This window comes from Artemia franciscana, chromosome 6, assembly GCF_032884065.1.
Source record: "Artemia franciscana chromosome 6, ASM3288406v1, whole genome shotgun sequence".
NCBI classification, from domain to species: Eukaryota; Metazoa; Arthropoda; class Branchiopoda; order Anostraca; family Artemiidae; genus Artemia; species Artemia franciscana.
In genome coordinates, this window is record NC_088868.1 from 39,413,922 (window position 1) to 39,430,759 (window position 16,838).

The 16,838-nt window shown below is 33.7% G+C and overlaps 1 protein-coding gene across 3 annotated transcripts in view; it reads right to left on the reverse strand.

The window, feature by feature from the left end:
* Nucleotides 1-2,279: 2,279 nt before the first annotated feature.
* LOC136028413 (uncharacterized) overlaps nucleotides 2,280-16,838 on the reverse strand; it is a 154,563-nt gene continuing 140,004 nt past the window's right edge. For 2 of the 3 annotated variants that reach the window (XM_065706250.1, XM_065706251.1), the window contains 4 exons: nucleotides 12,419-12,588; nucleotides 7,272-7,389; nucleotides 5,942-6,080; nucleotides 2,280-2,656 (listed from right to left, as the gene is read on the reverse strand). In XM_065706250.1, the coding sequence (XP_065562322.1) occupies nucleotides 2,391-2,656; nucleotides 5,942-6,080; nucleotides 7,272-7,389; nucleotides 12,419-12,588 (693 nt within the window). In that variant the 3' untranslated portion in view covers nucleotides 2,280-2,390. Of the gene's footprint in view, nucleotides 2,657-5,928; nucleotides 6,081-7,271; nucleotides 7,390-12,418; nucleotides 12,589-16,838 lie in introns of all 3 variants that reach the window. The other variant, XM_065706252.1, reaches the window with a different exon arrangement.

The following is a 16,838-nucleotide window of genomic DNA, read 5'->3' on the forward strand; positions in this document are numbered from 1 at the left end:
GTCCGACATTTCCATTTGTTTACTTTGATTTGGCTTTCTTTTTGTTTATATTTCAGTCAGGAGGGGCGCTATTATTAATTTTTCCAATGGCACCACCGACCCTAGGAACGACTCTATATGTATTGCTACCTGTTATGAAGGTCCTGCTACCTGTTACAAAATGGGTGCGAGGTAATATTACGAGGTTTCAAGAGAAAGGGTGTGAGGGGTGTCCAAAATGGGTGTGAGGTCATATTACGAGATTTCAAAGAGAAGGGGTGTGAGGGGTGTCCAAAATGGGTGTGAGGTCGTATTACGAGGTTTCAAAGAGAAGGGTGTGAGGTAATATTACGAGGTTTCAAAGAGAAGTGGTACCCAAAATGGGTGTGAGGTCAAATTACGAGGTTTCAAAGACAAGGCACACGTAATAGTTTAAAAATCAGAATTATTTATTAGGCCGTATGGTAGCTATGATTAGTAGAAATGGGTTTAAATTAGAATTAAACTTAGTCCCACCCTTTCTGAAAATATATTTTATCAGAATATAGATTTGGACTGCAAGGGAAATATCAAGGATTTCACAAGCTGAGTGCATGACTCTCAATTATAAAAAAAAAGTGTTGATACATTTTCAAAAATTGACCAAATTTTCTTAGTCTCCTAGGTTTTGATTGTTGTAATGAAACTTAAAAAATCTTTATATTTGGGATCAGCATTAAAGCGCGATTTCTTTTGATGTATCTATTGTTATCAAAATTCAATTTTTTTTTAAAGTTTCCGTTACTATTGGGCCGAATAACTCCTTACTAACAGTTTGTCACTAGTAACTTTTTGATACTATTACCCAAGAACGTTTAACGTTGAACAACGTTCAATTAAATGAATTATGGACGGACAATGACGTTGTAACCACGTTTATTTTTATTTTAGCCACAAGCGTTACAATCATCTCGCCGGGTTATCAGAGGTTAGGTTGTACTACAACATCAGTTATATATGTATATATATATATATATATATATATATATATATATATATATATATATATATATATATATATTTAAATCCGTAAACTAAGTAACTTGAACAAAAATAATAAAATAATTGAAATTAATCAAGACGACTACTTCGATCAAGTTTGGCGAAATGAAACGTCATCAATAAACTTCAGACGAAACTTCTCAATTCCAAATTCTATTGACAATTTTTTTCCCGAACATAATATATATCCTAAAATCTGTATTTTTGAGATTTCTACTCGGGGGAGCGGAGGGGGGAGGGGGGAGGTTAGTTTCGTTGGAGGACTTTTAGGATATTTTTTATTAAAAAAAATTTAGTCATTTTGTGTTTTCTGTACCTTATACTGCAATCCCCCCATGTCACTTCTTATTTACGTCCTGGATATAAGGAGAGGGGATATGCATAAACAAATATATTTTTATATACATAAAATATTTTGCACAATTTTTTTTATATACATATTTTTGTTCATATGCATTTTGTTACTTTATTACAGGCCAGACAACATTTCGAGGCGAAATGTCCCCTCCCAACCCCTCTCCTGGATAGAACCTAGCTCAAAATGCACTCCTTGTATGCAGAAGCATCTTTTACGATATTAATCTTATAAATCACCAAATATGAGGTGGTATCATAAAAGAAGGAGTCAAGTTCCAAAGCTTACAAGTAATTTATCAACTATTAAAAGGATCAATTACCCGTTGAAGCTGTGGGGGATCAGAAAGTGTTTCAGAGGAAGGAGAGAAGGGTGAGTGTCAAAACCCAAACATTAAATGTTCATATTTAATCATCATAGATTTTATTTATTTCAATAAAACAAATTTTTAGCCAAAAACGATCTAAATAAGGGGAGAGGATCTTCATATTTATCTTAGTAGTCACCCGTCTATTCCACCCTCTTTGAATTATTTTCGCCATTGTTTAATTCAACTCTATTTAACTTGTGAAAACATTGAAATTTAATTTAATCATTTCCTTTATATATATATATATATATATATATATAAATATATATATATATATATATATATATATATATATATATATATATATATATATATATATATATATATATATATATATATATATATATATATATATATATATATATATTGCACACAACCAAGATATACGTGTTTGAATCCCCTTCAGAATAACTTAACACCTCAGATTCACTGGTGTCACATTACTTTAACCCAAGAAGAAAAAAATCCACACGACAAAGAAATTGAATAACCAAAATACACCCTGGGAAAAAACAAATACACAACAAAACTCAATTCTATTACGATTTTGTATTCTTTTTTATTATGTAATTCCATTTTACACGGTTTTCATGTTCAGTTCTTCTCATTCTGTTATATATAAAATTTTTCACTTTTCAAAGACTATCACAGAATCTCTACTGAGCTGACCATACTTCCCATACATGAATCACTTATAGAAATGGCATCAACTTCACCTTCAACTGTCAACCATGAACTTCGTTGGTCATTCGAAACTGAACAGTCAATATGGAAAAACTTTGAATTTATGTTAGCTGGTTCGGTTCTACGTATTGTCACTGGAGTAGTTCCGCATTGTCTGGGGGGAATGTTTCTTGGTGAGACAGATAGGTGTACAGGAGACAGCTTACCACGGATCAAACGAGGAATTCCTATAATATAAAGTTTACAAGTGTAGTTTTAACTCATAATTAATGAAGTAGGACATAATTATACGGTAATAATTCTAAACGCAAGGGCATGTCTAGGGGGGGGAAATTGACCCCCCCCTGAAATATTTTTACATGGGAAAAATGAACTCGCGCCTTCAGTTTTATTATAAAGTGTATAATGAGGACTATCCCTTCCACAACACTTCGCTATTCACACTAAAGTTTTTGCTAATTAAACGACCCTTGTGTTTCAGGAGTGTTATTAAAGCATTTGAACAACGTTCGAATTTAAGCGAAAAGAGTGTGGTGTTGAAGAGGGGGCAGCCTCCCTCACAAATATAATAATTTATGTTTGTTTTAAGTTTTAATGTTACTCCTTATTTTGAACTGAAAAGAACTTATTTTTTTATTTAATTTATGATAGTTTTAATAATGCCGGGATATCCGACTCCACATCCATGGGAATACCCCCCTCAACACGGAATTTTTTATAGGAATTCTGGCAAGTTCCCCCAGGGTAAAGTTTATCTTAAAAAGTATATCACCAGGAAATTTCCCTTCCCTAGAAAATTCAACTTGTGGAAGATACCCATACAGAAAATTCACTCCCCTGCTTCCACCCGAAAACTGTATGCACATTTCCCAATAGTAAACACTACAAGTTCATAATTGGCAAATTTTTTAACTTAAAGACCTTTCCCCAGGGATTGTGGGGGGTCATGTTATCTCCAAAGACATAGTTATTAGATCTTCCAGCTATATTAAACAAAATGACTAGCTCAAAATTTGTATAGGAAAATTCTGTGGTCGTGAAACGAACCGTGATCTTTCTTCTGGCAAAAATACAAAATTCTACATTTTTGGACATAGGAGCTTGAAACATCTAGAATAGGGTTCTCTGATACGCTGAATCTGATAGTGTGATTCTTATTAAGGTTCTTTGACTTTTAAGGAGTGTTTCCTCACTTTTTCAAAAACCAGGCGAATATCCTCAGGCTCGCAGCCTTTGATAGTAACAGTTAATGCATCTAATATATTTGGAATCAAACAGTTCGTGGTAATGAACTGTAAGTAAGGAGCGACTCGTTTCAACAGTAATCGAAACTGTATAAAACGGACTAATAGATATATCAAAAGAATCGGCTATTTATGGTGATTTCAAATATATAAATTTCATTAAGTTTAGCATTACCCATACATGGCTACAAGCCAAAGAAAATTTTCCTGATTTTCAAAAAAGTCCATGAAAAAGTCCATGAAAACGTCCATGAAAACGTCCATGAAAAGTCCATGAAAAACTCCATGAAAAAGTCCAAAAAAAGTCCATGAAAAAGTCCAGGAAAGTCCATGGGAAGTCCATGAAAAGTCCCCAAAATGGACCAAGAAAGTAAAAAAAAGAGCAAAGTAATGTCTAAACTTGTTTTTTATAATACACTTTTTTCACCCTCTGGTGGTGTTTTTCGCTGATAAATTTATGATTTTCATTCTAGTAAATTCTACCCCTGATCAGTTTATTCTAGTCTAGCCCTTATCAGCCCCAGCGGGAAACCTTCTTGAACTCATTAAAACAACAGTTAAAAGAATTACTATCAAAATAACTGAAATTTATTGAAGAAAAAAAAATTAAAACAGAACCTCAAGGTTTGCTTTTCGCATCCAATGGTTAATCGTCCAATCGTGCTATGAATTCACAAGACAAAACTATAATATATATCCGCAAACCAGTATATCATCCACAATTTAAATAACTGTTTAATTTAAATTTTACTGTAAAATAATCTAATTTAAAATAAACAATATATAATGTTAACTTAATGAAGAATATCGATAAGATATTCGATATTGGGAATACAAAAGACAACAAATTCAACTACTTCCAACCTTGGTACGTTTTCAAATCTCAAGCTGGGTTTTACACCCGATATGTTTACTTGTCATTTTCATTACTTGTTAGTTCTGGAGATGAGTAGCAGGAGTGGGTCAGTCAAACAGAACCCCCTCCCCCGTTTGGGTGCAGTATCGATAGTCATTAATGCACTAAAGCATGACAAATGCAAAAAAAACATACTCAAGATATTATTCACTACTGGACAAAAAATATGGTAAAATCTACTGCTAGAATTTTTTATAACGAGGTTAATCAATTAAAAAAAATTAACGATACTAGACATATTCGATTTCAAAAACAAGATGCGTTATGGGAGGGGTATTACAGATGTGGTTATTTTCTGCTAGCATTCCATGTCAAAAAGGGAGCTAGAGTTCAAAGGGTTTCGATCGCCTCAATTTTAAGACCCTATTTTAAGGGCACACTAAAAAAAAAATTAATTCGAGCATGAGGTATTTTGGAAAGCTGTCTGTAGTTAGTATTATTCCTCAAACATATATTGAGGCTTTTTTTTAAAATGGGTATTACCATCTCCCTTCGGATTCAGCCTCAATTGTGATCAATACCCCAATCATGCACTAAGGTTATGAAATCTGCACAAGACAAAGCTATGGAGCCACATAATACTATGAAATATTTTGGATTACAGAGTATTCAGATCCAGGTCTAACTACCTCCATGGTGCTCTTCTGAACATCATAATGTACATTTCATCCATATCGATACTTTTTTATATTCTAGATATGAGGGCAGGATGTATTCAAAAGGGTTATTCGTCACCTCCTTCTGGTGCAGACACAGTCGTAACTAATACCCCAGTCAGGTTATGAAATCTGCACAAACAAAGCCAGAGACTAAAGCTAGTTTTGGCAACTTCAGTAACACTCAAGGTCACACTGAGGATCCTTACTTCAAGCATAGACTATTTTAGAAATCTCTCTACAATTAAAAGTGTTTTTATTTTTGCAACTATTCAAATTAATTCATGTAAAACAAGGGCGTGTCCAAAGCTTTGGTTTAGGGGGAGGGGACAAAAAAAATTATAAAACGCACCAAAAATTTGCATAAATGCATATTTGTTACATTTTTATAAGCCAAACAAAATTTCATGGGAGAGTGGTGCAAAATTAGTTTTTGGTCCCCCCGCCCGAATACGACCTTGATTAAAAAATTTCCTCTCTTTCAGAAAACAAAGATTGTTAGAAATGCAAAAGTTAACAACTGGTGCGTTAATTTATATTAATTAACCTAATTTAAATTATATAACTTTAATATAAACTCATTTAAATTAATTAAATTCATTTAAATTAATTAATTAAAGTAAAAGCTAGCCAGTTAGGTCATTAGGAGCTGGTGCGGCAAGTTCACATCAAACCGTGCTAACCTGAATTAGTTACCTCGCTTCTTAGGGATTGAGGTGAACGGAGGTTGAACAATCGGCGGAGCACCTGTCAAGGGCGAAGATTCGCAACAGCTTGAAAGGCAATCTGAACTTGAACTGGTTACCATCATTGAGTTGAAGATTGTTGCTCTTAGCTAGAAAAAAAATAAGAAAATCTAGAAATTCGTTGAGGCTGGGCTTTTTTTTCTTTTATTTTACTTTTGTACTTTTATTTTGCTTTACTTGGTTTTGAGAAACACGCCAAATTTTTGTTCGGTAGCCATATTTCATTACGTTAATACCAGTGACTAGTCGGTTTGCTTGAACCGGCTAGTATCATTGTGTTAAAAATTGTTGCTCTAAGCTGCGAAAAAGATATATATATATATATTTTTTTTTTTGCTTGATTTTTTTAACTATCTTAATTTACTTTTTTACTGCTTTTTTGTGAGGGCTTTTTACTACATAGAATATTGTTTAATTTGTGTGTAGAAATTGTTCAACATCAATCCGACCTTTCATTCCATAGTTCTCTGACTATCTACCTTAGTTCTGACGGATGGATGATAGACTTATCTATCAACAAGTGAAACGACTTCACTTGTTATCTATTAATACCCATTTTTATACAATTAAAAAAAGGGCTTATGCCAGATTTGCCTCACACTATTTGCCTCAGACTATTTGTCTTAGATTTTTCTCCAATTAATCATGACTTGATGCCTGCAACTATTTGATTTTAATCAACTGAATTCAAATTGATTTTAGAATTGATTTTTTAATCGACTGAATTCAAGTTGATTTTTTTTATCAACTGAATTCAAACTGATTTTAGAATTGATTTTTTGAATTGATTTAATCAACTCAATTCAAAACTTATTTAATGTCTCAATTCATAAACTTTTAATGTCTTAATTTTAAGCCACTGATCATATCGATTTGCTTTTTATATATTAGCCATTAGTATGTCATAAACGCCACAACTCACCCAAAATGTCACAATTTGGTATCAGTTCTGGAATTAGAAGGTTGAGAAGCCTAAAAAGCTATCCGTTATAATCTTCTTGATCAAAAACTCTTAATTGGAGGTTTACAACTTCCAATCACATATATTCCCGCTTCCAACGCCCTTACTAAGTTAGAAATAAGATCACATACTGACAAAGAAATACCTAATGGAAAAAAAAGTAATTTAAATTTGATTAAAGAGGAAAGGAAATCCCGACATTTATGTTTTATGCTCTTTTTTTCTTTTTTATATTTCACTTTTTAATGTTCAATTTAGTATTATTTTAATTTTGTAGTAGACGAAAATGAACAAAGATTGAAGTACAGATGTTAGCTACCTGTTTATCCATAACCTCTGTTTTCCGACTCATATGAATCCAGCCAGTAGTACACCCTGAATCAGAGTCACAATCTTCTTCCTGTCCCGAGGGTGTGTCCTCTCCCCCGTTTATAAATCTGGAAAGATCAACAGTTTATCTTGTAATATTCAAGAATAGAGGGTACATTGATTAACTGATAAATAATTATTATTCCAGTAATAAAATTACAGTGTTGTAATCTTCTATTTCTATTGAAAAAGAAAACTTGAAGTCTAAGAACCGTCACCTTTCGGTCTCATACAAAATTTTTGCTGGTTTATTCGCCTCCAATCTTCTTCTTCTTCGTTCCAATAGCAGTTACAATTAACCAAACTGAAGCAAGTTTTAGAATCAGGGAACCTCACTAAATTATATTATTGCGCCTTAATAAACGATTAAACTCTCAGAATAATGTTCTTTCTTCATTATACAAAAATAATAAAAAATAAAGAGTTGAAAAGAATTTAGTTATTTCTGTATCTATTAATAAACCAAGGTATTTTATGCCCCTGTTTGACATTTTTTCGGTATATTCTTGGATTTTTTTTTCATTTAACTTGATTTAAATCAGCGGTTTACTATCAAAGTTTCATTTTTGTACCTTGTGTTAAAATGGCGTAATTAAATATTTGCTCCATTATCTGAAAAAAAGGATGTAGGTTTCACTATATAACTTATTTACTCAATGTATTGTTTATTATCAAAATCAACAGCCTATTCTTAAATAGCCAAGAATGTCAAACTCATTATTTTTGTCATTTCAATTTTTTCACATTTTTCAGGATCAAAATGAATTTCGTAGACTGATGGTGTGTCATTTGCTTCATTTACAGGTCCACAGAAATTAACAATTTCCATTCAATCATTCAAGATACCAGTGTGCGATGATCTCGATAGAATTCTATTAGAAAATGACAGATAGAACTCCACTGTAATCCTAATTTATAAACTAAGCCATTTTACATTTTCTAATTTTCAGCTATTGAAAATTTCATATTTATCAACTCGTTTTTAAGTCACTTTTTACAACCCACCGACTCGTTTGTTTATCGCATAAATCTGTGAAACTAGTGGGTCATATGTGGGCCCTATTTGGGCCGTTTCTAAATTCTAAATTAATTCTAAATTTGTCACTGTATGCACTTACGATGACAATGCATTAATACAAAATTCGCTCTGCTTGTATAGTCCCTTCAAAGACTCCCTTCAACATAAAACGGTGTTTGAAGGAAATAAGAAAGATAAAGCAAAAGCTTTCGCCTGCTTTTCGACCACTTCCTAATATGCAATTACTTCCAATTTTTATCAATGAATAAACTTCCGATGACATTGTAATTTTATAAATAAATATACATCCGATCACAGTGCAATAGCACAACACCCAGACTCCCCCTTCATGTTTGCTCCCCATTGCAGCCCCCTTAATTTTTTTTTTGGAAATCGTTTGCTTTTCAACCACTTTTGAGTATTTAATTATTTCCCAATTTTATAAATAAATACACTTCCGATCACAGTGCAATAGCACGACACCGAAACTCCCCCTTATGTTTGCTCCCCATCATAGCCCCCTTAACACTTTTCATAAATCGGTTGCTTTTCAACCACTTCTGAATATTCAATTACTTCCAAATTTTATGAATAAATACACTTCTGATCACAGTACAATAGCACAACACGAAAACTCCCCCTTCATGTTTGCTCCCCAATGCAGCCCCCTTAATATTTTTCGTAAATCATTTGGTTTTTGACCACTTCTGAATATTCAATTATTTTCAGATGTTATATGTAAATACACTTCCGATCACAGTGCAAGAGCACAACACCGAAACTCCCCCCTCATGTTTACTGCCTATCGCAGCCCCCTTAACATTTTTCGTGGATTAATAGCTTTTCGACAACTTCTGAACATTCAATTACTTCCTAATTTTATAAAGAAATACACTTACGATCACAGTGAATTAGTACACCACCAAAACTACCCCTTCATGTTTGCTCCCCTGTCAGCCCCCTTAATATTTTTCGTAAATCGTTGGCTCTTCAACCACTCCTGAATATTCAATTATTTCTAATTTTTATAAATAAATACATTTACAATCACAGTGCAATAGCACGACAACAAAGCATCCCCTTTATGTTTTCTGCCCATTATCGCCCACTTAATATTTTTCGTAAATCAATGGCTTTTCGAACATTTATGAACATTCAATTACTTCCTAATTGTATCAATAAATACACTTCGGATCATAGGGCAACAGCACAACACCAAAACTTCCCCTTTATGCTTACGGCCCATTAGAGCCCACTTAATATTTTTTGTAAATCGTTTGGTTTTCAACCACTTCTGAATATTCAATTATTTTCAAATTTCATAGATAAATACAGTTCCGATCACAATGCAATAGAATGACACCAAAATTACCCCCTTATGTTTGCTGCCTATCATAACCCCCCTAACATTTTTCGTGAACCAATGGCTTTTCGATCACTTCTGAACATTCAATTATTATCTAATTTTATCAATAAATATACTTCCGATCACAGAGCAATAGCGTAACATCAAAACTCCCCCTTCGTATTTGCTTCCCATTGAAGCCCCCTTAACACTCTCCGTAAATAATTGACTTTTCGACCACTTCTGAACATTCAATTATTTCTAAATTTCATACATAAATACATTTACAATCACAGTGCAATAGCACGACACCAAAGCATCCCCTTTATGTTTATTGCCCATTACCGCCCACTTAATATTTTTCGTAAATCAATGGCTTTTCGACCACTTATGAACATTCAATTACTTCCTCATTTTATCAATAAATACACTTCCAATCACAATTTAATAGCACGACACCAAAGCTCCCCGCTTATGTTCGCTGTCCATCGTAGCCCCCTTAATAGTTTTCGCAAATCAATGGCTTTCCGACCCCATTTTACCCCCAGAAGTCCTGACAGTTAGCCGTAAGAGACAGAAGCTAAAACTTGTGCCTGTGCGCGCTCGGACAAACCGCTACCAGAACTTTTTTATCCCCTTTTTTACGTCAATATATAATAGTGTATAATAAAATATTTTGCCTTTCAACATCAAATTAGCCATTAGGGCTACAATTGTTGTTTAAATTAACATTTCTTTCTCTCCCTCTCCCTTCTGAACATTCAATTATTCCAAATTTTATAAATAAGTACACTTCCTATCCCAGTCCAATAGCACAAAAGTAAAACGTCCCTCTCATGTTAGGTGCCCATCCCAGCACCCTCAATATTTTTCGTAAATCTTTCACTTTTGACAACTTACGAGTATTCAGTTACTTCCAAATTCTGTCCGCACTTCTGATGAGAGCTCAATTATCCAACTCCAAAATCCCCCCTCATATTGGCTTCCCATCGCAGTCCCCTCATTTTTTTTTTTCGTAAATCAACTGCTTTTTGACCACTTTTGAAGGTTCAATCATTTTGACATTTTATTAGAATTACGTGCTTCCAATGACAGTGCGTCAGCACAGCACCAAAGCTCCCCCTTGTATGCTCCCCCTCAAAGCTCCCTTCACCATACACGAGCGTTCGGACATTGCAAAAAGTATAATCCAACTATTATTTTAAAAGAATTCAAAGCGCAGTGGAAACAACACTTGCAGGGGTCGTAACAACTTAGGCTCAAATCTTAGATATGGGATGGACTTTTTGGTCTTGCAAAAGACTAGAAAGGCAAAAATATTAAAACTGAAAGAAATTGCTATTTTTTGACATTTTTGAGTCAGAAACACTTTAACAACCTGATCCTGCATCCTCTTCCTCTACCATCATTTTAAAAGACTTGAAAGCGCAGTGAACACTTGCAGTGGTCGTAGCAACTTAGGTTTAAATCTTAGATTTGGGGTGGACTTTTTGGTCTTAGAGAAGGCTAAAAACTCGAAAATATTAAGTGAAAAAATTGCTATTTTTGACATTTTTTTTTGTCAGAATCACTTTCACAACCTGATCGTGCATCCTCTTTCTCTACCATCATTTTACAAGACTTGAAACCGCAGCGGAAAGACGACTTGCAGTGGCCGTAGCAACTTCGGTTTGAATCTTAGATTTGGGGTAGAATTTTTGGTCTTAGAGAAGATTAAAAAGTCAAAAATAATAACTGAAAAAATATTGCCATTTTTGAAATTTCTAAGTCAGAATCCTTTTCAAAACTTGATTGTGCATCCTCTTTTCCATGTGCACATAAATAAAGAAGAGCAATTAACGTTCTATTTTCAAAATTTTCTATTATTCAAAATTTCAGTGGGTAATGATTCCAAAAATCAGAGAACTTACGAAACGCAACTTTTAATTAAATCAAGAGATTTAATATATCCATTTGAAATTTCCCCCTTCTGCCATCCCAATTGTTGAAAACTTTCTTCTTTCAGTTATATTTATCGTCATTTAATAGTTAATGTCTGTACTTTTATGTGGATGCGAGTCTTGGAGCCTTCCAAAGAATACTGAAAAAAGACTACTTGGCTTCGAGAATAATTGTCTGCGTGCATTGGCCTTGCGGTACATTCGACCGAAGAATAACGAATGCCTAGATAAGGGCTGATACCGAACAACTACTGGTGACCGACCAGATCAGAATGAGGAGATGGAAGCATTCCATCTCCTCATTCCCCAAATGATTTATGGTGTTGGACCCCAACCGGCATTCAAAGGAGTGGAAGACATTGCACCACACTTGGAGAGGTACCTGGAGAAAGAGGCAACGAGTCTCCGAACCACTTTCAATGAACTTTAGTCTTTGGCACAAAATTGGTCAAGTTGGAAGTCAACCGTTGCTGCCCTATACACCCCCAGGCGTAGGAGGATCTAAGTAAGTAAGTAATTTGATAGTTTTTACTATTTAAATTAATTTATATATTAATTTTTTTTTACATATCTAATATATTTATATATTATATTTTCAAATACTTTATATCAATATCTATACTAATATATTTATATATATATGCATTATATTATATTTATTGACATACATCATTTAATTTTTCGATAATAAAAAGGCTGCCGTAAACCAAGTGATAATTTCAGAGCTGCGGTCAATATGTTCAAACTATAAATTATTCTTTAGTAGACATTGTCAATCAAATTGTCAAACTGACCTAGAAAGCTCTTCTAATGCAGAGCCTCGTTTGCCGATAACTGGTGCTAATGTAGGCGAGTCTGAAACTTGCACACTTTTTGAGCAGACAGGCTGGCTGTCTGCCTGTTCACGATTGCTGCAGTATTTTTGCTGTTCAGCAATGAAGCTGAGAACCGACTGAAGAGCCACCTATAAATAAATTAATCATTAAAAATATGTCAAATTGTCTTCGGTTGCCAAATAAACTATTTATCATTGGCTTAAAAAAATATATCGAATTATCATTACAATTTGTCTAACCACGATAGATTGCCAAGACATACATAAAATTATCATAGGTTGTTAACATATATCAAATTACCATTAGACTAAAATTAAAGTATACCAAATTATAATAGGCTGTCAAAATCTATCAAATTTTTATCAAGATATATCAAATTGTCACAGGTTGCCAAAAAATATCAAGTTATCCAGCACAAACACGTAAAAAAAAGACAGAAGGAGAAAAGGAAGACTGTTTTCCTACATTAGTAATTAATATAGATCAGTACTTGAATGAGGCCTTAACCCTACTCATCCATACAACTACATAGGTCAAACAGCATAGCCATACAAAATCAACCATAAAGAATAATCCATGGACAGGCTGTTTTTAAAAACAGCCTGTTTTTAAAACAGTTTCTTACTGTTTTAAAAAGTAGAGTTATGAGAAAGGGTCAAACTTTAGCGTAAAGAGCGGGGCGTTGAGGAGGAAAAGCCCCTTTCATGTACAGAGTAATTTCTGTTCGTTTTAAGTTTTAATGTCGCTCTTTACTTTCCGTTACAAAAAACTTTTTTTTTTATTTAATCAAATTATGAAACGCCGTCAGCTCTTGTTACTCCTTGGCTGATGTCATATTTACCCTGCGAGTACTCACAGATGAATGTTGAGAATGGTTTTCTAAACCCTGCATAGCATTTTATGACTTTAAAGAAACATTTGAATCTATACAAAAAGCCTTTGCAAGGCACAATCCCATCAATACCCTTTGAAAGCATACCCTTTGCAAGGATTCATCAAAGATAGTCAAAATAAATCTCCACCCTGCTTTTGAACAATGAGGCTGTTGCCTATACATCTGAGTATCTAACACGACACTTTAAAATATCAGTTAAGCAATAAGTGAGAAATATGAAATAAAGAAGAAGAAATATGAAAAATGTTTGAACAAAAAAAGAAATATGAGTTAAGCAAAGAAAGAGAGAAGGAAAATGTGTCTTGCAAATATGACGAAATGAAATATGTCAAAGCTGCAAAGACTTCTTAACCATTTCAAGGTTTTCTTTCCCTTTCCCTTTTTCAGAATTATCGGCGACACCTGACACTTCTTGGTATTGGATACGGGTCTGATTCGGATATACTATTCTGTTTTCCGTGGTCTACGTAAAACCGAATATATATCTGAGATTCTAACACGCCTTGTTCGTCTTTCCGTTTCTCTACTTTCTTGGTTTCTACTTATTTCTATCGTTATAACTACTACCAGTTTTTTACTATATGCTAGTGTTTATTTTCCTTCCTCTTTATTTCATATATATTGTTTGATTTAGGATATTATTTATGGTTCTTTTACTGCTATATTATTGTGTTGTATAACAAGCAAAGCTTCTTGGTCCGAATAACATTTTTACTTTTGTAATAGTGTTTTAGTATTAATAAAATGATTAATTGATTGTTTACCATTGCCCCTTTTTATATTAATTGATTACATATTGTCTAATACAACAACTCAAGGTATTACCCTGAATGGAAAAAAATCTAAGTGACCTTGACTTCGCAAGAGCTGTAAAAAACCCCTTTAATAACTCCTTGGCGAAGTCAAAACGAAAGCAAATTATGCAGGACACAAATTCAAGCCAATAAAAACAAATGAAGAGCGACTTTGATCTAACCACTTCAGATTAAGTGTAACAGAGATGAGTTAAAATACCCATGAGGCCTAACTGAAAACACTGCATCATTGCAAAAAGAAGTAGTGTCCTTTGCATGCCAAGTAAATGAAGCTTTCAGAAGAGAAGATGAAGAAAATAAAGCTTTCAATTTCTTCTCATTTCCTACAAAACTTAGACTATACAATAGCAATCTTATGTTGATTCTGATGTTCCCAGTTGAGCCATGGTAAGCCATATGAGAGCAAGAGCGTTTGATCTCGGCCTTTGGAAAGATATGTCTCAAGTTCCAAAGGAAACAAAAAATTTCGAACCAGCCTCTTATTACAGATGTCGTTTCAGATGTCATTACAGATGTTGTTTGGACTAATGCCAATATCAAGGCCATGTCCTCAGAACGGTGGACCACAGAACTTTCAAGGCAACTTCCCTACGACAGTATAGAGAATGGAAGAGAGGGGGGTCCTAAGAACTTCCTAAACCCAAGATATCACTATTGCTTTAACACATTTTGCAACCTAATTGGGAGAATGTACTGGCGAAGCAGGACACCGCAAAGACTGAAGAATCCTTGTTGACGTTGTAGGTGGTACTAGTAGCGCAGGAGGATATAAGGTGTAAATGGCTTAGTAATCTTTATCAAATAGAAGGTTTCTAAAGTATTTCTGGAATATTTTATTTTAAAAAGCCCATAAATCCAATTCAGTAAACAAAATGTTTGGCTGTTGCCAGATAAAATAGGCAAAACACGGGGAAAGGGGGCCCCAAACAGCATTATACGTTTTAAAACAGTGAGATTGGATTTAAGACCCCCTCATAGTGAATACGAGCTTCCAAAGAACAAGCAATATTCTAGACAAAAGCAATATAATCTCGATATATGTTGGATTCATGAATATGATTTCACTCAGATCCCCAGTTTATAGTTTTCCCATTAACAAGAACACACAAGAATGACTTCACTTTTTCTTTCTTATTTTTAGTTAGAAAAATTTGGAAATCAACTACTTATTGCAATGATAGAATGTAAATAAAAATCATCAATTAAATACGAATGTAGTTGTAATGTACGCGTACAACCTATGAGTTTATAGTATTTTCTTGGAGGGGTGGAGGGGGCAGCAAATAATTAGGACTTGGTCAAGATGCACCCCAAAAATTCCCGAAAATTTAGGATCGCAGAGGAAAGGACAAGACCCTCATGCATATGTTTATGGAGTACAACATTTATGCTTAAAATGAACATATATTGAACTTTATCTATTTATGGCCCGTTATAAATATAAATGATAGAACGATTATAAAATGATTATGACACATAAATGATTAAAATATAAAAAGTGAAGGGTAGAAATGGCAAATGAAATAAAAACAGAAATTCATAACAACATAATATTGTTTGTAATAAGATCTATAGCTTTTTTAAATCGACACTATACTTTTACACTTATCACGGATTCGTTAAAGCAAAAAATGAGGCCAAGGAAAAGACGAAACCCACAACGCAATAATTCATGTTGAGTGACCTTTTCGGTCCAAATTAGAGCCTGAAGGAGTTTTTATATCGAATCCCGTCAACATCAGCCTGTCCACAGTTCATTCCATTTCACTGCACATTTGGTTTCCAAGGTATATAAGAGGTTTCATCCTATGCCTTAATATGCATGTCCATCTTTTCTGAATATTGACCTCTTGAAATATTAAACTTTATTTATTTATGGTCCGTCATAAATATAAAGGATAGAATGATTATACAAAAAAATTATGACACATAAATGATTAAAATATAAAAAGGGAAGGGTAGAAATGGCAAATGAAATAAAAACAGAAATTCATAACAACATAATATTGTTTGTAATAGGATCTATAGCTTTTTTAAATCAACACTAGTTTTTTTTTTTACACTTATCACTGGTCCATTTAAGCAAAAAAAATGAGGCCAAGGAAAAGACGAAAACCAAAACCAAGCAATTCGTCTTGAGTGACCTTTTCGGTCCAAATTAGAGCCTGAGGGGGTTTTTATATGGAATCCACTCTACATCACCCTGTCCATAGTTCATTCCATTTCACTGCACATTTGGTTTTCAAGGTATGTAGAAGGTTTCATCCTATGCCTAAATATGTACGTCCCTCTTTTCTGGGATGCCAAATTAGCAATAGACAGGGGCTATTGGTACTTGTCTGTTAAAAGAAACACACTCAAGAATTACGCTGTTTCCGGTTTCTGGCAGAAACCGGTTTGCCTCTCTGGGATCTGTTATAATTTGCTTATTTTACATTTTTATCAAATAGATAATATATAGAGGTTGTTTGGGGTTACACTAAGTTAGGTTAAATATTCAATATAATGCATTCTGCATCGTCTGCTTTCCATAGTTTTTTGACGTAGTTTCCATGATTTTGATTCTGCAATATCATATTATCATCATGTTTTGGTATATTTCAGTACGATTAGCCTAACTTCGATTCTTGGGTGTCTTTTTGCTAACAAACAAGTACTAAATTATTTA